General features: G+C 40.0%; 2 protein-coding genes across 2 annotated transcripts; both read left to right on the forward strand.

Moving 5' to 3' along the window:
- Positions 1-8543: 8543 nt before the first annotated feature.
- Positions 8544-10862, forward strand: cnr1 (cannabinoid receptor 1; the record flags this gene model as incomplete). The annotated part of the gene is made up of 2 exons (XM_080047938.1): positions 8544-8619; positions 9414-10862. Exon 2 carries the CDS (start codon positions 9459-9461, stop codon positions 10860-10862), a length of 1404 nt encoding a protein of 467 aa, XP_079904064.1. The 5' UTR covers positions 8544-8619; positions 9414-9458.
- A 4583-nt stretch (positions 10863-15445) lies between these two features.
- akirin2 (akirin 2) lies at positions 15446-21142 on the forward strand. Its single transcript, XM_080047435.1, has 5 exons — positions 15446-15972; positions 17135-17269; positions 18589-18738; positions 18836-18907; positions 20526-21142. The coding sequence occupies exons 1-5, from the start codon at positions 15801-15803 to the stop codon at positions 20534-20536; spliced, it is 540 nt and encodes a 179-aa protein (XP_079903561.1). The 5' UTR covers positions 15446-15800; the 3' UTR covers positions 20537-21142.
- The last annotated feature ends 370 nt before the right edge of the window (positions 21143-21512 follow it).

Raw genomic sequence — 21512 nt, forward strand, 5'->3', positions numbered from 1 at the left:
CTTTCACTGTGTATATTCATTTATTATACTGTCCTTGACTTTCACTGTGTATATTCATTTATTGTGTTAAAATGAATGTACTTTCACAGCTTTCACACTACAATCTGCACTCACCAGGTGTAAAGACGTGAAGTGTTGCGTGCTTGTTTTAAACAAGTGGTAGCTGAGAATCACACATGTTCAGCTTAGTTTACTACGGCGCCATTTCAAATAAATTGGATGATGGTTCCACCTCTTCCAGGCAAGATTTCGACAGTTGAGGTCCATCATCATTCCATACTCAACTTTTGTGTTGAATGCGCCATCTACATTACTGTGTGTGTACTGCATTTTGCAATACTTTTCAGTGTGAACGCAATTTAGCAAGTAGAGGAATACACGATTTTAAAAAACAACAGTTTTTTTAAACAGTTTTAACTGTTGAAACCTTTGAAACTGAAAGTCAATTGACCATTAAGACTTAATTTCATTCTGACAAGTCATCTCACAAGATATAAATGGTTATTCTAAAACTTTCAATAAACGTTTCAGTCCAGTTGGATTTTTCATAATCTTCTTTCATTAGGATAACAGGAGGTACAAACAGTGGACGGAGGCCTGCATGTGATAAGGAGAAGTGGGTATGGGCCTTTCCTGTGTCTCTAGAGTTTCAAATTAGAGTGTCAGCGTGTTCACCAACATTAAGTCATTTTGAATTTTGATAAAATGTGTTTGAGGATGCATGCAAAAGGCAGTATCATCAGTCCACACACAGCAGCAGAGAGCTGCTCATCCATGTGAGACATCCCGACTTTAATGCATTTAATATAAGTTTAGCAGGAAGAGGGAGATAAACAAATGCTGATTTGCCCTTTTTCTCAGCTTACAGTTTCCTATTTGAGTACCAAAACACCTCTCTGCCATCAGCCACTATCACTTATAACTGTGTGACAAATTAAACCACATACAGTTTATTCATTAACATAGAATGTATACAGTTAGATGTAACATATAAATGCATGTACCCTCACTTGTATGTGTACGTACTGTATGTTGCTGTAAAAACAAAGACAACAGAGAGGATGACAGTGTGTTTGGCTGATATGTAATTTTTGTTCTTTTGTTTTTTGGGTGATGACCGAGTCTTATCAATGCATTTTAATTAGCTTTATTGTCAATATACTTTCATACAACAAAACATACGCTTACCATTCCAAGAAAGACAAAAACAAACTTAGAGAGAGAAGAAAAGGACATAATTGAAACAAGACAGAGCGGCTCTGTGAGGCTTGACCAATAGACACAGAGATGCTGAGCTGAATGCCAACATGAGCATGCTAACGTACCCACAGTTCACATGCTGATGTTTCAAAGGCTAAAGGGTTGATCATGTTTACCGTCTCAGTGTAGTTTGTTAGCATGCTGACATTTGCTAATAAGCGATAGGATATGGTCAGTTTTGCAGGTTTTTGTTAATAAACACAAGAATCGGACATATTAGGAATGGGGCCAAATGTATATATCAGGGCTTAATCCAAGTCATAAGGATAACATTTCTGGCAACCATGGATGTCTTTTAAACCTTTTCTGCCAAATAGTCTTGTATAATTTGTGATGTTTTGCAGCCAGGGGGAATCATTAACGGGAGTAGGACTCATTGTTTTGGGACCATGAATACTTGATCTGATCCCTCCTCTGTTGCTCTCACTAAGGTTTCTTCCATGTTCTCCCTGCTAAAGGGATTTTTGGGAGTTTTTCCGCAGCTAAGTCGAGGGTCTTAGGACAAAGGTTGTCGCAAAGCTATACGGATTGTGAATGAAGGAATTTTTGTAGGTATTTTTTTTCAGAATGAAGTCCTTTCCGGGCATTTTACGGAGTTCATATGGTTTGCATGTTCAACATTTTATCAAAAGTCTTTCATGCAGTGTGTGGAAATCGCACTGGTCTGGTCTTGGTCTTGATTCAGTCTCGATACACCCTGGGCTATAGGTGGTGGTGACTACAATAATGCAATGCTACAGAATAGAGACAGTCTATTACCAGATCTTTCTTTAAAGTGTGTTAATTTCTACGTATAGTCTTTTAAATCTTTATTTGAATCATTCGATTCTACTCTTTTTCCGCCATTGTCAACCTTTCTGTTACGTTCTCTCTGTCTGTTTTTTTTTAGTAAAGCAAGGCTGTTTTTATTTGTACTCAAAATATCAAATCAATCAGAGCATAAAGTGGCCTTCTAAAATTACAGAGGCTTTCAAGAAGCTAACAATGGCAAAGGCTTTTAATGGAAACATCCAGCCCACAATAATCCATCCAACAGTCACAATAGATACAGATGAGATGTGTTCCCCACTACTGCTTTGGAACTAATGAAATCTATTCATCATAATGGTTGGTAATAATTCAGTTTGTAATTAAGCAAAAGTTCATGTTCGTCGCGGAACTCTTGTAAAACAGTAATTTTTCATGAACCGATGGCGCAGCTGCAGCTCTGTGACATTAACACAAAGTCTTTAAAGCTGGATTGTGCGTCTATTTATGGAGGCACCAAACAGCAGCTCATGTGTCTCTATAGTTTTTTTCACACATAACAAGTGGCACATGTGAAAAATGAGCTCCGAGTTAGCTGAACCGCTGACTGGCAAAAACACTAAAACATCTGCTTATATTGCAGGTGGCCTATTTTCAGGAGAGAGTTGACTCAAGCATAGGCCATGTGATGTGATAACCTACATCGCTGCAACTGAACTCTCATGTTTCTCAAAGAGAGCAGCGATTTCAAGTTTCAGATCAGAGGAATTACCGGTGGGAAACAAGCCTCTGAAAAACGCATCCAAGACAGATTTAGTTTATTATTCAACTCTAATATTGATGAATTTGATGCTGGATGCATTAAGGGACATTTCTGGAAAATTCTGGCTCAGATTCTCTCACCCATCCTTTTATTATTGTGGAACAACCTACAGGGAGGGTGAGGCAGGAAACAAGTCAGGTGCAAAATGCATTACGATGCCATACTTAACTCCTGTCAACCTCTTGTCCAGCAGCATCACTGTAATATGAACCATGTTAGGAAAATAAGCACTTAGCATTGCATTGGTTTCACCTGTTGCACTCCTCGTCTGGGACCCACTAGCTATTTGTATATCTGCCACAAAGTTCATGCGTAAAGTTCTTCATAGTTAATTGCTAAGAATAATAGATGGAGTGATGGACTCTGTAAACAGCTAGTCACACAACTTAATGGACTACTTTGTAACTGTTGTGAAAAAATTACATAATACTACTGTATATGTTGCATATTGGTTAAAGCGTAGCAGTGTAAAGGAGATTTTCCCTGACTTTATCCATTGGCTTAAGACTTGTTGTAAACTTTTTTCTATGAAGTCAGATTTTTTCTGAGGGGTCTGAATTTCTCATCTGAAATCCAAAGGATATGCCATTCTGAGTAATTGAGTGTTCCACATATAAACAGGAGAAGAAGGGGCTCAACTGGCTGGCCACCACAACTAAAATAAACTAAATGGTGCAACAAAACCTACCCCATGCATCATAATAACCAATCAAAAACAATCCTTTCGTGTTAAAATGTGTTTGCCAGTGCTCAGTTATGCTGAGTAGTCACTGTAGCTCACTTTACTACCACTGGCGCCGCTAATGCAAAGGAATTTATGAACGTTACGTATTCAGCCTTTAATTGTCAATTGTTGTATTCACAGAAGAATCTGTTTGTCTGATTGTGTTGAAGTTTATGTTGCAACCTGTTTCAATGTAATGATACATTAACCTTATTAATAGAGAAAATGCCATAGCTAAGTTTTAACCAAGCCCCAACCTCAGCGATTTTTACCAGCATCCAATAAGGAAGTGACCACAACTGTAGTAACCTGAAGTGCCACTAGGGCGTGGTACCAAGACTGACCAATTTTTCTTTGACTCACTTGTTAGACAGGCCGTTTTCAAAGTCTTATTACACCTATTTACAGACTGGTCCACAAAACCATTTTAGTCTGTATGTTTAGGTCATATCTCCATGACAACACTGAGGGGGGTGAATTTTTTTGGACCACGCTAGTTTTTATTCTTTTGGAGGTTAAAATGTATTGCTGCGATCTTTTGAGTGACAGCTCTCCACCCGTTGTCCCTCACTTTGCCTCGGAGGTATACGTCAGCTATCTCCCTCCCCCCGACGTGAGGCGGAGTAAAAATCTCACAAAATGGCGACGCGCACAAACCAGGATTATTGGATGCCGTGTGAATAACTGAGGTCAGCCCGGATGCTACATCCATATTATTTACTATCTATGGTTTTAACATACGAATAGCTATAGTGTATTGGCTCCTGCACCTTAATAATGATATATTTTAACACAATGATATCTGTGTCGTGTTCAGAAATTAATTTTGTTTGATTATTATGGGAGTCATTTTCTATTCATGCATATTAATATGATCAAATGGCAATAAAGTGTAACAAAAAAAACAAGACTGGGGAGTCTGACATTTAGCACTGAATACCAATCAGTATGTCAAATTATAACTGGAATTTAAATCATGTCAGACATGCCTCCTCTGAGTGCAGTTTACTTCACCTCACTCTGAGCACCTTTCTGTGATCCATGGACACAAAGTGAGTCACTGGAGGACAAAATGTTGTGTACCGCCACAACTGAAACACAGATGGCCGTGAGCTTTCACTGGAGCCATCACTCATGGCTCACTCACACAGGTTAGCTTGCCAACCAAGTCAGAGAAAACTGTCACTGTACACCAGTCAGTTTGGCAAACCACCCTGCTGCCTAAAGTCTAACTGTTCCATGTGGTGGATATTAAAAAATGTCTCGGTTCCTGGTTCAAAAGAATGAGCTGATGAAATTCAACTTTTCTTTGCTGCAACATTTAGTGTTTGCTTTATTGGCTTTTTTATGTTCAGAGTAAGACTAAGGCTTGCAGCTGTTTTATGGTAGATGAAATGGTAGGTGCTGCAGATCTGAGAAGACATTAAAACAATGAAGCACTTCGCACATGTGTGGCAAGGAGGATTCATAGGGGTGTAGGCATAGTCCATGCTTCACAGATATCGGTATCTCAGACATATTTAGCTGCTGACATTTGTCAATCAAATGAATGTGAGTGCTTCTTTGTGCATTCTGTACAAATGACATTTAGGATACGAAAAGTACTGCATACATATAGCTGTTATAAGAACTGCTGCTGTTGGTGTTACTTACATATCTTGATGCAAGTAAGAGAGAGCAACATTGGTTCGTCCGCCCCATTTTATAGACTCATTACAAGCAATGTGAGATATTTCAACCCTTTATTTGTTTTCATTTTGATTATTATGGTTTACAGCTTATGAAAACTCCGAATTCAAAATCTCTGAAAATGTTTAATATTACATGAAATGTCAGCCCTCTATAAAGTATAATCATCCATATGTACTCAGTACTTGGTTTGGGCCCCTTTTGCATGACTTCTTGCCTCAATTCCAATTAATTTAACATGATATTCTAATAATATGAGTATCACCTGTACTGTACTGTGCACACCAGGTGGTCAAAATGTTCTCCTATCTAGTGAAATATCCCAACATCTACTGGTGAATCGGCACCATTTTTTTTTCTCTAACATCTATAATCAGATCAACATTTAAATTTGTCTAGAACTTTTTCAATTTAGGTAAACACTAATGACATTCCCATCCGCCTCCGCTGTATTCTGTGTGGTGCTAATTAGTAAATATGATTGTGAAGGTGATAAAAATGATACCTGCTAAATATTGACATGTTAGCATTGTCACTGTGACCAAGTTAGCATGTCTATGTTAGAATTTAGATCAAGGCAAGTCTTGTTTGTTCATTACACCCAATAGCCCAACATCACATATAGGAATTACTCCCTTAGTCATCAATGATAAAACTTCAGGGGTGATAACAACTCATTTTGGTGTATTTTTCACCGAGAAATCCATCCTAGAGGTGACAGCAATGTGGATTTCTTCACATTAAAAAATCCTGGTTTTAGCACATGGCAGCACACCATTTTAATATTGACTACTATCACACCTGTAACGCAAATTACATGGAACAAATTCATGACCTTTCCATGCACTCCCAGAGATGAAGAAAAACAAAAAACGCAGAAGTTGATGCATGATCAAAACATCATTCCTATGAGCTGAAACATCACACACGGATGCACTCCAACAGAGAAGGTGTATCTCAGGGTGAGGTATTCCTCGTGGTGTTAAACTGGATACTGGAGGATCATTACTTCAAGCCTCTGTACAAACCCCGCAAGCAGAGGAAGTGAACCACAGTTTCTCTCCTTTTTGGTCTTTTGATGTTTCCAGAGAACAAGGCATTTATCTGCCAGTTACTCAGGCGGAGCTAATCAGTTATCAGCTATTTTGGGCTCACTCTCTCTCTTTCTCTTAGGTTTGGTTCAGTGTGTGAGGGGCTCAGCTTTTATCGGTTTCTTGTGCAGCCTAGCATAGCCATAACAAATGTGTTTCTCTCTCAGTTTGCGAAAAGATGGAGGAGAATCCGCTTGGAGAAGATTTGCAAGTAGTTGCAGAAAAAAAGAGAGAAATAAATGCACAAAAGATAAGCCCATAAAGGTCATCAAGTGAATAGGTTATTAATGAATTATTGTCATTTTCTGACAATGAACATGTTGTAAAGGGGAGAACATTTAGTTGAGTTCAGATATGACACTGCAGCCATGGATGAGCGATTTTGAATAATTACAGCGGTGATGATCATAGAGCCATAGCTTCATTTCAGTTCCGAAGTGGCAAATGGATTTCATATTCTGTCTGCAGAGGCTATTTGTGTCTGCACCACTGTCACAATAATGCATCTACTCCAATTTTTACCTGCGACGTCGACTAAAGACACTCCACTCTCAAGCCACTGATTCTGCCATTGTGAGAAGAAATCAGTAGATCAGACCGAATGAATTCTTTGAAATAAGATTGTTCATAATCAGTAAATCTGTTTTTTATTGAGGCCAAACAAAAGGTTCTGATTATTCACAGGCATGATCTGATGAATCCTTCATTTGTTGCTGTGTGTGTGTGTGTGTGTGTGTGTAATCTGATTGGATGTGCTCAGAGCTGCAACGATTAATCAAATAATCGATTATATTATTATTAATCGTTTATGAAATTAATCACCAACCATTTTGATTATCAATTAATAGTTGAGTAATTTTTTAATAAAGAATGTCCAAATTCTCTGTCTTCAGCTTCTGTGCATGTGAATATTTTCTGGTTTCTTTAATCCTCTAATGACAGTTAACTAAAATATCTTTGTGTTTTGGACATACCAATACATTTGAGGACGTCAACATGGGCTTTGGAAAACTGATCAACATTTTTCACCATTTTCTGACATTTTAGGTCTAAACCAGAGAAAATAATCGACAGATTAATCGATTATCAAAATAATTAGCCCTACGTGCTGGTTAATCCAGAGGAGAATTGGTGACAGTGAATTTAAAAAAGCCAAATAACATCTTAAGATTCTTTATTTGTCAAGTTACATCTACATTCATTCTTTGCATGTCCCCTCTCAAGTTACCACACTTCGGAGGAGATCAGATTGCAGGGTCAGCCATTTTGGCGCCCCTGGAGCATTTTAGGTGCCTTGCTCAAGGACAAAATTGCACTGAACCAAAGACCTCATGGTTGGCCCTCTCTTTCCTCTAGGCCATCCTACCACCCCTCCAGTCATGTGGATGAACAATCTTGTATTTTCACACAGCATATATATATGTTTTTTAAGTATAAATAAATAGTTTGATGGATGAGAAAATATCATGGAAACAAACAACTTGATAAACTGTAGCTACACACACAAGCTGTCATTAAAAGGGAAGAAAAGACATGTTGGCAGGTTCCTAATTTTGGTTAAATCTTTACACAATACACATGCATGCACTATCTACCAATGGAGTCTGCAACCTCTATATACCCTTGAATACTACAAATGTGCCTTCGTGTGGACATTTTATCGCAGACATGCAGCTTTTTCTTGCTTCAAAATTTAGAAATCGTATTCACAATAACCTTTTAAATTAGGAAGATAAGATCGTTTTTTTCTTGACTTCCTTTCATCTTTTTTTGGGGGTATTCTATTCTTTTGTCCAAGCGCATAGTCTGCTCATAGGAGCTTAGGGAATTCAAATCAGACCCTTTTTTATAAGCCCCCACCACCACAGCCACTGTCGTCTAGCCCTTGTTCCTATGCACTTGACTAGCAGTCTTCATGGGTTGGGCAGATGAACCTATATGGTAACACGTGACAGGGCTTGTAGGGAGCGACGCTTCATAAGTGTGAAGACACAGAGAAAAAGACCGGAGAGACGCGGGAGCCAGCAGCAGCAGCAGTCAGCATCCAAAAACAAGGAGCGCACTCCAAGAGACTTCTCCAGACCTTTTAAAAAACTTATGTTACGCATAGAATTTGAAGTAAGAAACTAAAACTTATGATTGAAACGGAGGTTTCAACCTAACACGTGTGCGCTGGTTGCCTCTCCTTTTATATACTATTTGTTTTGGTTGGATGAGGCGCTTCTGACTTGGATTAACGCGCGGAGATAAAAGGGCAATTCTGCGCCCTTGGAGAAATATGTAAGGTAAAACAAAATTATATTATATTGATATTGTGTTCCCCGCTTACAGAAGTAGGCTATACTTCAAATTAATTGTGTTGAACGTATTACTGTTTTATATCCTTAATGTTTTTTTTTATTGTGCGGATTTCTGAATGTTTCCCTGCACCGGAATACCGATTAATCAACGCTCCTGAACAGGTTATTTAGACTTTCTTAATATACTAATATCAAAATACCTTATTTTTTCCCCAAATTATGTATTTGAAATAATATTATACTTTATTATTATTATATTACTATTGTAGGACATTACACCCAAATATGTTTATGCACTGCATAGTGTTTTACATAGCCTAGAGGTAAATTGCTTGTTTATCTGTTCTGCAATTGTGTCCCACCCAATCTACATAGGTACAAAGGAATTGCAGGAATTATATATATATATATATATATATATATATATATATATATATATATATATATATATTATATCATATTTGCTTCTGGCGTTTCTATTCTCAGCCTCTTGTGTTTCTTGTTTATATAAGTAGGTTTTATACTTCAAAAGTAAGCACTTGGGCATTAATTACTGCATACTATTTCAAGGAGTACAGGGTGAATGATGCAGTATTATTTATATGAACACTAGCTGTCAATGACCAAATGCAGTTTATCTCCTGGAACTCTATAAAAATGTTTTGGGGCAGTCAAGCATTGCACTGCTGCAAATCTGTCATAATATGTACGTTTTTTGGTTGTTTTTTAATTAATTTTTTTGAAAAACGTGTCTGAAATGTCTTTCATCAATTTGGTAGGTTGTCCAGGCGTCTTAGACTGCAGTGTTTCCCTCAGACACAGCCATGAAGTCTGTGCTGGACGGTGTGGCGGATACCACCTTCCGGACTATTACCTCTGGCTTACAGTATCTGGGCTCCAACGACGCTAACTACGACGACCCAATCAATGATGTAGACTTCAAGGCGGGTTTGTCTCTGCAGAAGCCCTTGTCTGCTTTCCGCAGTGATGCCTTCCCAAACAAAGTACCCTCCGACGAGGAGCTCATCCTCAAGGGCATCCCCTTCTTCCCGACCAATGCCACGGACTTGTTTGGCAACCGGAGCAGAGATGAGACTAACACCATACAATGTGGAGAGAACTTCATGGACATGGAGTGTTTCATGATCCTGACTCCCAGCCAGCAGCTTGCTGTGGCAGTGATGTCACTGACTCTGGGAACCTTCACGGTGCTGGAAAACCTGGTGGTGCTCTGCGTCATCCTCCGCTCCCGCACCCTGCGCTGCCGTCCGTCCTACCACTTCATTGGCAGCCTGGCTGTGGCTGACCTCCTTGGAAGTGTCATATTCGTCTACAGCTTTCTGGACTTCCACGTATTCCACAAGAAGGACACCCCCAACGTTTTCCTCTTCAAGCTGGGCGGAGTCATCGCGTCGTTCACCGCGTCCGTGGGGAGCCTTTTCCTCACTGCCATCGACCGCTACATCTCCATACACCGGCCTCTCTCCTACAGGCGCATCGTAACGCGCACCAAAGCGGTCATAGCCTTCTGTGTGATGTGGACCATCTCCATCGTCATTGCTGTGCTGCCTCTGCTGGGCTGGAACTGTAAACGCCTCAACTCTGTTTGCTCGGACATATTCCCTCTGATCGACGAGAACTACCTGCTGTTCTGGATCGGTGTCACTAGTTTGCTGGTGCTTTTCATCATCTACGCCTACATTTACATACTGTGGAAGGCGCACCACCACGCAGTGCGAATGATGAGCCGCTGCTCCCAGAAGAGCCTGGTGGTTTACTCAGCAGATGGGACTAAGGTTCAGACCACGCGGCCCGAGCAGACGCGCATGGACATCCGTCTGGCCAAGACCCTGGTGCTAATTCTAGTGGTGCTGGTCCTCTGCTGGGGTCCACTGCTGGGAATCATGGTTTATGATCTTTTCTGGAAGATGGGTGATGACATCAAGACTGTGTTTGCGTTCTGCAGCATGCTCTGTCTGCTCAACTCCACCGTCAACCCCATCATCTACGCCCTGAGGAGCAAGGATCTCAGGCACGCCTTCCTCAGCTCCTGCCACGCCTGCAGGGGCAGTGGCCTGCAGTTGGATAATAGCCTTGAGTCGGACTGCCAGAACAGACACGCCCACATTACTGCCAACAGGGCCGCAGAGAGCTGTGTGAAGACCACTGTGAAAATCGCCAAAGTAACGATGTCCGTGTCAACTGAAACGTCTGCAGAGGCTGTCTAATTAGCCAGCGGAAACTGTGTAAATGTCATCCTCCCCCAAAACAATGCCATTCCACACGATATGGCAGAAGCTAGGTATTCCAGAGAAAGATAAATCCTCTCTTGATTGTTGACTCACACCCTCGCATAGACGCTTCAGTGGTCGCATTATTTTATGTCAGTGTGTATGTGAGTACATTGTGTGCCAAAGTGCCAAATGGTATCACAGGTTCATAGAAAGGACTCACACTTTTTAAAGGAGTATCAAAGACTATCATAAGTCTGCTGTTTTACCATAGACTTCATGATATCCAGTTAGTGAAGGCATATTATATTTTTGTACTGTGAATTCAGGTTTGAAAACAAGATATCTTCATTTATGGGATAAGGGGCTACTGACATTTTTTGGAATGGAGATGTTTTACTGTGTCATTTAGACAATATCATGCATCTTGCAACATAAATATTACAAACATTTCTACAGGCTTCGTGTACATGTTGCAAATGTGCATTTCTATGAGAAAAAAAATAAGATGAAATGACTCTGATTGTTTTATTTCCAAAAAAAAAAAACAGAACGTGTCTGTTTTGTACTTCTTCTGACAACACTCAGTGAGTGGCAAATGTGTGAAATGAGAAATGAGAGGTGAGTCATGCTCGAGATATAAAAAATAATCTCTAAACGATACAATTGAGTTAAATGGATTCCCAGTTTTTGAGTTTGTTCAATCTGGAAATGGCATAATCTGTGACAGTGATGATCGTCCCCCTGTCGTCCATTTCTTTACTCGCTAGCTGTTAGACCTTTAGTGCAAGGTGTCTTTGTTCAAATGTATACCTGACAACTGTAAAGTGTTTTTGTGTGCAAAATAAAGTGTTCAAATCCACTCGTTCAGCTAAACAGCCAATAACTACGAAAAGCTTTTGGATGAAGCTTGAAAACATACAAACTGAGATTGGACGCAGTGTGCTGGTCACTACTGTAACAAACTGAAGTGGTTTCTGACTATGGCTGCTTTAATCAAATGTGCTATTTTACTGGATTCAGCCTTATATGTGTGTGATCCCTTGTGACTTTGTGATATATTTCCAATCCCGAACCTTTTGACCATTGCAGTGAGTTGTTTTCGTGCTACTGTTGCAGCGGGGCCATCGCATTTGGAAAAATAAAAGCAACCCATGCACAGGCCTAGTGAAGTACTTTTGGCGTAACTCTTAATAATAATGATAATAATAAAATATGTCTGCTGTTACTTTTACTTATCTAAACAAAGAAACAAGGGTGTTTTCCTCAGCTGGTAGCTTGAATGGAAGTGTGTGTGTGTGTGTGTGTGTGTGTGTGTGTGTGGGGGGGGGGGGGTGTATGTGTGTGTGTGTGTGTGTGTGTGTGTGTGTGTGTGTGTGTGTGTGTGTGTGTGTGTGTGTGTGTGAGTGAAAATAGACAGCTGACCTTACAAAAGAATCTGAGACGATGTGATTTTTCTAATAGGTGATGTAGTACTTTTAATCTAGAAAATTCTCACAGCACAATTGTTCAGTAGACATTTATCTTGGTGTGAACTTATCCAGCTGTTTATCCGTATGCTTTGCTGCCTCTTGTATTATTGAGTATTGAAGATCAAAATGTCAACTGTCAAGTGGCTTCTGTACGGTGGTGGCATAATGAAGAAATCTATGACTTTAAACATTCACAATCAGTCAAGTGTTTTTAGTATTGCTGTTTTCAAACTATTGAATAAAGTTGCAGCTGGTTGTCACTCTCGTCTGCACTTATTTGATTGGCCGTTTGACGATGGGAAACATAAACACACACAGCACAATTTGTTTCCAACAATGTACTGATTCACATGCTGAGAGAAGAAGCCAAACTTTGAGCAGATAGCAGTGCCCCCTGGTGTACGATCTGATATTCACAGTCAGTAGTCGCAGCATATTTCTTTGAAAACAGTACATTTCGATACATTGATTTTTCTTCTAGTATTACTGTGGCTACTTCTTGTAGAGTTGGTTGATGGCAAATGGAATTAAATGTCTACAACAGCATCATTTGACAGCAAACATCTGCTTTTTTCATCTCGTCTCTTGGCTTAGCGTCAGAGGAGAATTTCATCATCTGCTCAGTGCTCCCACAGATGTCAACAGGATTTAGTGAATATATACCAAATACTCCATTCTACGAAAAAGTCACGTGTTTAATCTATAGCCTACCATTTGGGAAAGGGCTGCCTTCAGGGGTTGAATACAACACTTGGCTGAATACATTAACATGCGTTGGGACAAGAGAAAATACGGTCAGTCAATCAATGAGTAAAATAAATGAGACAACACATTTTTGGAATTGTTAAATTTATTTCTGAAGAAACGTTACCTAGTGTAGTTTCTCAATAGTCTCATCATATGGTAAACTGAAAGTAATTTTGTTTTGTACTGTTGGTCAATCTAAACAAGTGGTTCTCAAAGTGCGGCCCGCGGCCCGTGGTTCTTTTTTTATTTATTGAAACGCACAGAGGGGATGCGTCTCCGTAACAGTTAAAACAGTACATGGGTCGAAACACTTAAATATCCCTCCTAATTGTATTCATTTCCCAATTATTAATAAAACACCCCTACAGCTGACCGTATCATCTTAAACTTGCTGACGTTCGGCTGTCCTCTGCCTCTCGTTGCAGCCTCCCGCAGTGCTGCAGGCAGTGCAGTGGTCCCCCAATGTAAGTTGTTAGATAGTGAGCTTGTCAAGCCCAATACGATGCACTTTAATTAGATTAGGTCAAGTGTTTAATTAGATTAGGTCAAGTGTCTAAGGATGGATGCTAACATTATCTGGTTTCTAACTCTTTTGCCTAAAGTTTGGCTAACAAGCTAACGTTAGCTAGCTGCTGATAGCCATGGAACTATCTGCCTAGTTGACTGCTGATAGCCCACCCTGTTTATTTCCAATGTATAGTGTCATAATAGTTAACACTGCTGCTGCATCATGAGTAGTGAATCCTACAAAAAAAAAACACTCCAACAGGTGGTACGTTTTCAATGTGCAGAAAGTTTTGAACAATAAAGTAGACAATACAGAATGCCTCAGTGCCTTATTGATTTATATTCCATTAGATTTGCGTCAATGGGAGCTAGTTGTCTTTTCCTTAACATGTCCACCATAAATAAATAGCCTACAGAAGACACAATTTACTGCATAAAAATTAACCAGAATGAACAAAATGAAGTGTTTGAACCTCAAATTTTTCTGGGGTACAACCCCCAGACCCCTGCTTTCAATGTGTCCCCCCCAATGTTGAAATGAAACATAGCCCTTCATTAATTAATTTAAACGTGTTAATTACACATTACTGGATGCAGACAAATACATGTAAACTGTAAAGACGCAACCTGGCCATTGAAATTATTTCAGTTTTTTTCCTTCGGCGGCCCTCGGTCCAATGTTGGGTTTCTAAATTGGCCCTCAGCTATCAAAAGTTTGAGAACCCCTGATCTAAACAAACAATTGTGATACTTGATACAACATTTTCTCAATTTTCAGACATTTTTGAAGAAATGATTTACAAATCAATTAGCAGAATACAGAACATTTGTAAAAACAATATTTAACAACCCTGTGGGGGTTCCTCCAGCGAAGTGCAAACTTGAGACTTTTTAATACTTTTTTATTGTCACTTATTAAGAAATTTAAGACCGATAATTCTGAGATTTTAGATTTCAAAGTTATACAATTTTTTTATAATATCCTAACCTTTTTTTCCTCTGACTATATCAATTTAAAGACTTTGACAAATTGATGTAAGGCATTTTAACAGGCTTCCACTTTAAGGCCTTAGATTAAGATGAATGAATGCAATGCAATGAAGACTTTTTAAGGTTCAGCAAGAACCCTGTGTTCGGGACCGAGTTTCAAGAGTTTTGTTTGTATCTCAAATAACACCATTTCCTTATGGCTTAATCGTCCAATATATAGGCTATGGTAAAGTTTTTGGAGGATAATAACACAACACATGTAACCTATTTTATCAGAAGGAAATTAACTTAGCCTATTGGAAATCACTTTAAATAAAGGTCACAAAATGGTCTATGTAATACGATTTATTGACATAAAATCTCACACTCTCCTCAATTTGTTTTAGGTATCATATAGCCTACAAAACACGCTGAGTTCACATGTATTTAATCAGGTAGGCAAAACATAGCTATATCACTTTATTATTTGCAGTTGCAGGCGCATGGCTAATTATAGGCATAATGCAATTTTGCGGACTCAACTGCAAAGTTTGTTAAATCTCAAATCCTAACGAGTAAATCGTTAGTAGCCTATGCCTAACCTACCAATACATTTAAAAGCGCTTTTTTTTCTTCTTCTTTTTTTACTGTAGCCTATCTTCGTAAAAGTTTTAAGTGAAACTGAAACTTCGCCAGGGCTTGCTTGGGCATGGGTTTGGGGGATGTGTTCAGCAAACAAAACAAATTTGAAAAAATAACAGTTTCAAGGTTTTCGGGAATTGTAGTCTTGAAGCTAATACCAATAATGGACACCATAGGGATTTAAAACTACAACTGCCGGCATAAAACACTTTCCTGCGCATGCTCATAGCCGATTAACTAGAACAGAGTATACAATAAGCTAGTGTGAGCGAGCCGTTGTGGTAGTACTCGGAGATAGTGCCACAAAATCTGTGATCATCTGATTTTGTCCTGAGGCTACACTCAGTTTATTCATCCAGAATATTTGAGGATATAGTCAGTAACTCAAACTATATGAGATTTATCAGCAGAAGGCAACGAGAGGCGAGAAAAGTGCGTATTTGTCCGCACCCGGAATTACCTCTGCTACTGTCGTCTTACCTAGCTACCGTGAGCTAGCATTAGAAGCGCAGACCGGGGCCCAGGCTAGAGACTAACCCCGCAAACCAGCGACATTTAGGTGTTTTGTTTAAGGTTCCTGAAGACACATTTAAGCGTGATGGCTTGTGGGGCTACTCTGAAACGGACTATGGACTTCGATCCACTTATGAGCCAGGCTTCCCCTAAAAGGAGGAGATGCGCACCAATCATGACTCCGGTGTCTTCGCCGCAGAAATACCTGCGCATGGAGCCGTCGCCTTTCGGGGAAGTGTCGTCCAGGCTGACCACGGGTAAATATCACATCCACGTTTTATTGCGATAAAACTGTCAAAACTATGATCATGTTAAATGGTACACGTTAGCATTTTCTCTACTGTGTACCGGTGTTTTGTCAACTGTAATGCGTATTGTTATTGTGAATGCTGCACATGTGTAGCCCACATCCATAATGTAGACGATACAATGTAAAGTCTGTAAATTCATATTGATTGACTAGTTTTACAGTATAACAATTCATAATCTGAAATTCTGAATACCAGGCCTAAAAACGTATTCAATACGACTTTGATAGGTCTTGAATTTTTTTTCTCATAAAGTTACTGTTCTAAAGTTGCTTCCGATTAATCGTGGCTTGTAAGTATGTTTTGGGTAATGTAAATTGATCACACCATAGTAAAACTCCAAACTAACACACAACCGTAGAATACATGTTGAATACATAGATTTATTTTGCAGAATAAATCATGAACTCCTCCTTACACATTTGTTTACCCAGTAAGGACAGGAAACAGGCCTTGCATTATTTGCATTTTTAATAGTCCTATACAAGTTTTAAAAAGTCTTGAATTGATGATGCAGACGTGGAGACGCCCACCATGTAGCAGTATATTATGAAGATATAAAGGTTATTTTTTTATATTAGTTCATAGGGAAGTGACCTGCAAGACTTTTTTTTTCAAGATATTTTTTTGGCATTTTTATGCTTTATTGATGGTGTAGAGACAGAGTTGAAATGGGGAGAGAGGGGGGAGTGACATGCAGAGTACGACCGCGGGCTGGAATCGAACCCAGGTCCGCTGCTGGCCGAGGCCCATGGGGGGGACGCCCTACCAACTGAGCTAAGGGCGCCCCTGTGACCTGCAAGACTAACACGAAACATTTCTTTAATGTTTCTGTTGCTGCTGTGAAGTTAATGGATGGCTGTTGGGTTGCTTGCAGTATTCAATGCTCCATAGATTGGAGAATGATTTATGCTGTCTGTTTAAATGGTGTTCCTATGGATTCCTAAAAAGTCTGAAGTCTGTTATGATGGAGTACACACCAGCAAGGCCAATACTTTTCCCACATTTGTGAATTCTAAGGCTTTGTCTCCATTCAAATTAAACGTCTCAGTTTGAAGAGGCCACTTTTTATATTTATTGAAGACTATTTTTATTTATTTATTTTTTTCAGAGCAAATTCTAACCAACATCAAACAAGAGTACAAGCGGCTGCAGAAACGGCGGCACCTGGACAGTGCCTTCCAGCAGGCCGAGGGCTGCTTTCCCCTGGACCATCAGAACCTTCCCAGTGGATCGGCCGTACCAGGTAGCTAGCTGAGGCAAGACCTCATGTGGATATTAACTTGTTTCACAAATCCATCGTCCTCCAAATTATCTTCAGCATTTAAAGGCCAATATATTAACTGCATTCTACCATTATTTATAACAAACAGTCTGCTGCCAAGAGAGTCAATAACGTAGTTTATATTTACCAGTCGTTTTACCGATCCGATAGCATGTTTATTGTGACTGTTAGACTTAGATGGCTGGTGTGATATCAGACTGAAGGGCCATTTTGTCACCACTTTAAAGTTCAGTCTGACATTTCCTTCTTGTTAACCATTTTTTTTCAGAGTGTGATTTGATTTGGCACACTCCGTGACTAGTGACTCACATAACCATCCACCTTGATATTAACAGCTTAGGATGTTGTTTCTTTTTTCAATTGCCAACACATTCCATGGTGTTAGTCAACTCCCGGAGAGGAAAGACAGTTATTCTAGAAAGCCTCCCTTATCCTTTTATTTTCTTTTTTTATCAACCCCACTCTGTGGAAAAAGTAAAAGCTTCTATGGGGTGTGTACTTTAGTTTTTGGAGATATATGATGGAAATATAATGTCACTAATGCCTCGTTTCCACTGAGCAGTTCAGGTTGACACGTCACGGTACAAGTCCGCTTGGTTACGCTAGACCTGGCTTGTGTTTCCACTGCCGACTGCACCCCAACTTGGTAGGCGTGTTTAATGCTGGACGGCGAAGGCCGCAGATGGTGATACTATACAGTCTCGGTAGCCCTGGTGGCGGCAGCTACATAACTATTGTGACATCGTAGGATGGTGGGACACAGTGTAGCCCGCTGATAAATTAATTGAGAAGGAAAAACGCCACACAATAAACAAAGAGCTGCGCGCCACCATTTTTCTCAAAACACAGGACTCTTCCTCTTGCCGAGGTGACTTCACAGGGCAGTTTAATGCGGAAATGATTCTGAGGACCTATAAACGGACTGCAGTGTGTAGCTCCACCCTTTTGGTACCCTTTGAGATGGCTTGGTATCCCAACAAAAGGGCCCAAAAAGTAGGTGCAGCTCGGCTTGCTTATTTTGGGACCCTTCCCAACTTTTGACAGTGGAATAAAAGCATGTTGAGCCGCAGCGAATGTCACCTCTCAGTGGAAACAAGGCTTAATGCACTCCCTTATACATTTGTTGTCCATAAATAATCTGTTATACATGTGTATGTTAAAACTGGACACTTTCAATCTTTAATGCTATCGACTGGCATATGAGACCGAGCTGCAGTGCTGTTGCATTATTTAACGTAATCGTTTTGTAATAAATGTGTGGTATCATCTCCCACTCACAGGTACGTCCGCAGGTCCCTTGTCCCCCGCCAGGAAGGAGCAGCCTTTATTTTCCCTCCGACAGGTTGGGATGATTTGTGAGAGACTACTGAAGGAGAGAGAGGACAAAATCCGCGAGGAGTACGACGAGATTCTCACGACAAAGCTTGCAGGTATGATTTTTTTTTGGGGAGAAATGGTAGAGAAAACGATTTTCTAGTGAGTAATCGGCGGCAAGTCCCAATAATCCTCAATTCATTTTTCCAACAGAGCAATATGATGCATTTGTCAAGTTCACGCATGATCAACTGATGCGAAGGTTTGGAGAACAACCTGCCAGCTGTGAGTATATTTATTGTTGCCAAACACTTATAGCTCACTAAGGAAAACAAGTTGAGTTTCCAATCTGATTCCAAAAGTGTAAAAACTTTATGTTTTTGTTCATTGACAAAATGTGGTCCTGCGGTTCCCGGTCAATGCACATTTAGCATCTACATTTTCACATTGCACTGTCAAAGGTGAAGCCAGTTTCACTGATGACGGCAATGGTTCAAAGAGACTTGACTGTCTAACATGACAGTAATTCCTCCATCTTAAGAACGTAGTGTGTTCTATATCCCCAGTCATTGTCGTAATTCCCCACAATCAGCTTATGCTAGCATATCCAACTCAAGTTAAGCCTCTGAGTCAGTGTAACCGTAATGAAAATCTTTGTGGATTGTGAAAGTCTTGGTTGTAAGTAGAATTAAACCTTCATCTAGTCTAGGGATGAGGGCAATATTGTTGCAATCTACTTATAAGATATTGGACTCCAGCGATTCACGTCCTGATCCAAATTAATTTTCTTTAATATTTTAATATCTTAAATTCTGTAATTATTTTAACAATGCAAGAAAATTCAATGGCTTCTAAGTTCTGCTCTACTTCTATATTGAAACCGTTCAAATCAGGTCGAATAAATGGGTTCGGGGGGGGGGGGCATTTTCAAGCTTTATTTGATAGTACAGAGTTGAAATGGGTAGACGGCGAGAGAGGGGCGATGACATGCAGCCTTTACTGCATGTCATCCACGGGTCGGATTTGAACCCACGATCACTGCAATGGGGCCTGAGCCAATATGGTACGCGCTCTATTCACTACACCACCGGAGCGCCCTGTTCAGATACTTTTAAACTTTTTTTGTATTTTTTAAATTTTAATCCAGACCCATATCTAGAACAATAGAGGGTCTGGCCACGATCAATAGTAATTCCCAACTCAAGGGGCGGCTCCTACTCGTGCATTTCAAATGCCACTGCACGCAATTGGATAGCACTACAACCAATCAGAGCAATGAACAATGTGACGTATTAAGCCCGGTTCGTTTAGCGAACAGCGGGAATAACTGTACAATAAAAATGTTGCCGTGGTCGGTCGGCAAAACAGAACATTCCTCGTACTTGCTAATGAAAGATTTGAGTGCTGTTTACTATCACGGCTTCGACGCCGCATGCACGTCACTGTCGTCATCTGTTTGCGTCCGCCCCAGAGCACCATACGTAGGGCTCTGGCCCGCCCATATCAGATAAAACCAATTGAAACGTAGCTCAGGATTTCTTGACATCATTAATGAGCTTCAATGGAGAGTGTCCTGACCAACAGACGCAGCAAATTCAATTTGCCAGCGCCTAGCGGCAGGTCTGGATTTCCAGGCTAACTAAACCCTAAATTGCTCCCGATAGTTGGCCTGCTATCGCTGTATGAATGTGTGTGTCAATGGTAATGTGGAAATGTGAAAGGTCTCCCTTGAAAAAGAGTCTCCAGTCTCAATGGGATTTACATGTATAAATAAAGGTTAAAAAAAAGTCAATTGCTGACCCAAAATTGTACAATCTGACAAAGAAACCATGTGATCCAATTTGACTTGTTGCTTTGTGGAAATGTTAACTTCTCCTAATGTTGATGCTCTTGTCCTCCACAGATGTTTCCTGAGTGAACACTCCTGACCTAGACGACTACCATTTGCTGCAAGTAACTCCAGGGACTCCGTGGGTCTGGTTGGACTTTTCTCTCCTAGCTGTGCCATATCGCCTCTATGTGGACTCACTGCCTCGGGCCTCAGTTTGCTGTGTCTGCCAGAGTTAGAAGGGCTTCCTGCTCCCCACCTGTTGGCGCTCTCTACCAGTGGCCTCTTAGATGCTGTCAATATTTATTTGGCTTTGTTCTGATGCCTTTGTAAAAAGCTGACTGCCACCACACACTATGCCTTTTGATTTGATTTTTTTGTCCAACTTAGTTATTTCACAGAGAGGTTAGTTGTGCAGCTCCTCTACATGTACATTAAAAAAAAAAAAAAAGGGATTGAACTTTTGACGAATGGACAAACCAAGGTCGCCTTCTGGACTCCAGGAACGGGCAACTTGGCTTTTTTTCAGCATTGTTTCAAACTGTTCTGGCGAGTACTGTTATTAAATTTGTATACACTGTATTTTAATTTTATTTTTTTGGTCATTGTATCAAAATGTCATGATTTTATTTGCTGTAGGTATAAGAGGAGATTTGATTCAAGAAAATAAAACAAATAAAGTGTTAACACAAGTGTTTGTTTTGCCGTGGTTTCTCTAATTGCGACTGATGTTTTGAGTCAACTCAGTTTACGGCATCTTTTACCCCTGATCTGTAATATGACATGTTGCCAGGCCAGTGCTATGAAGGTGTGTTGAATTGAGTTTGCCATGAATATACCCCAGTGTTTGAGGTAGTTTATATAGTTTAGATTGGCAATGAAGTTACTTGGTGAACATTTTTAGAAAAATAATGAAACGTGAAAAAATTATTATTTTGGATGCATCCAAGAACTTCCAGTCAACAATTAACACTGGGACTTTAAGTTATAAAACAATGTGTCAATATTAAATTAGAACAGGTGAGCTTTAACTGCCTCCCAGTTGTGTGTTTTGAATGACCT

Source organism: Ammodytes marinus (assembly GCF_949987685.1).
Source record: "Ammodytes marinus genome assembly, chromosome: 19".
Taxonomy (NCBI): Eukaryota; Metazoa; Chordata; class Actinopteri; order Uranoscopiformes; family Ammodytidae; genus Ammodytes; species Ammodytes marinus.

Excerpts from the sequence above, each read along its gene's own strand:
- akirin2 (XM_080047435.1), top strand. The coding sequence starts at position 15,801 with ATGGCTTGTGGGGCTACTCTGAAACGGACTATGGACTTCGATCCACTT. Across the intron at positions 15,973-17,134 it reads GTCGTCCAGGCTGACCACGG|AGCAAATTCTAACCAACATC; the intron begins GTAAATATCACA and ends TATTTTTTTCAG. Across the intron at positions 18,739-18,835 it reads TCTCACGACAAAGCTTGCAG|AGCAATATGATGCATTTGTC; the intron begins GTATGATTTTTT and ends TTTTTCCAACAG.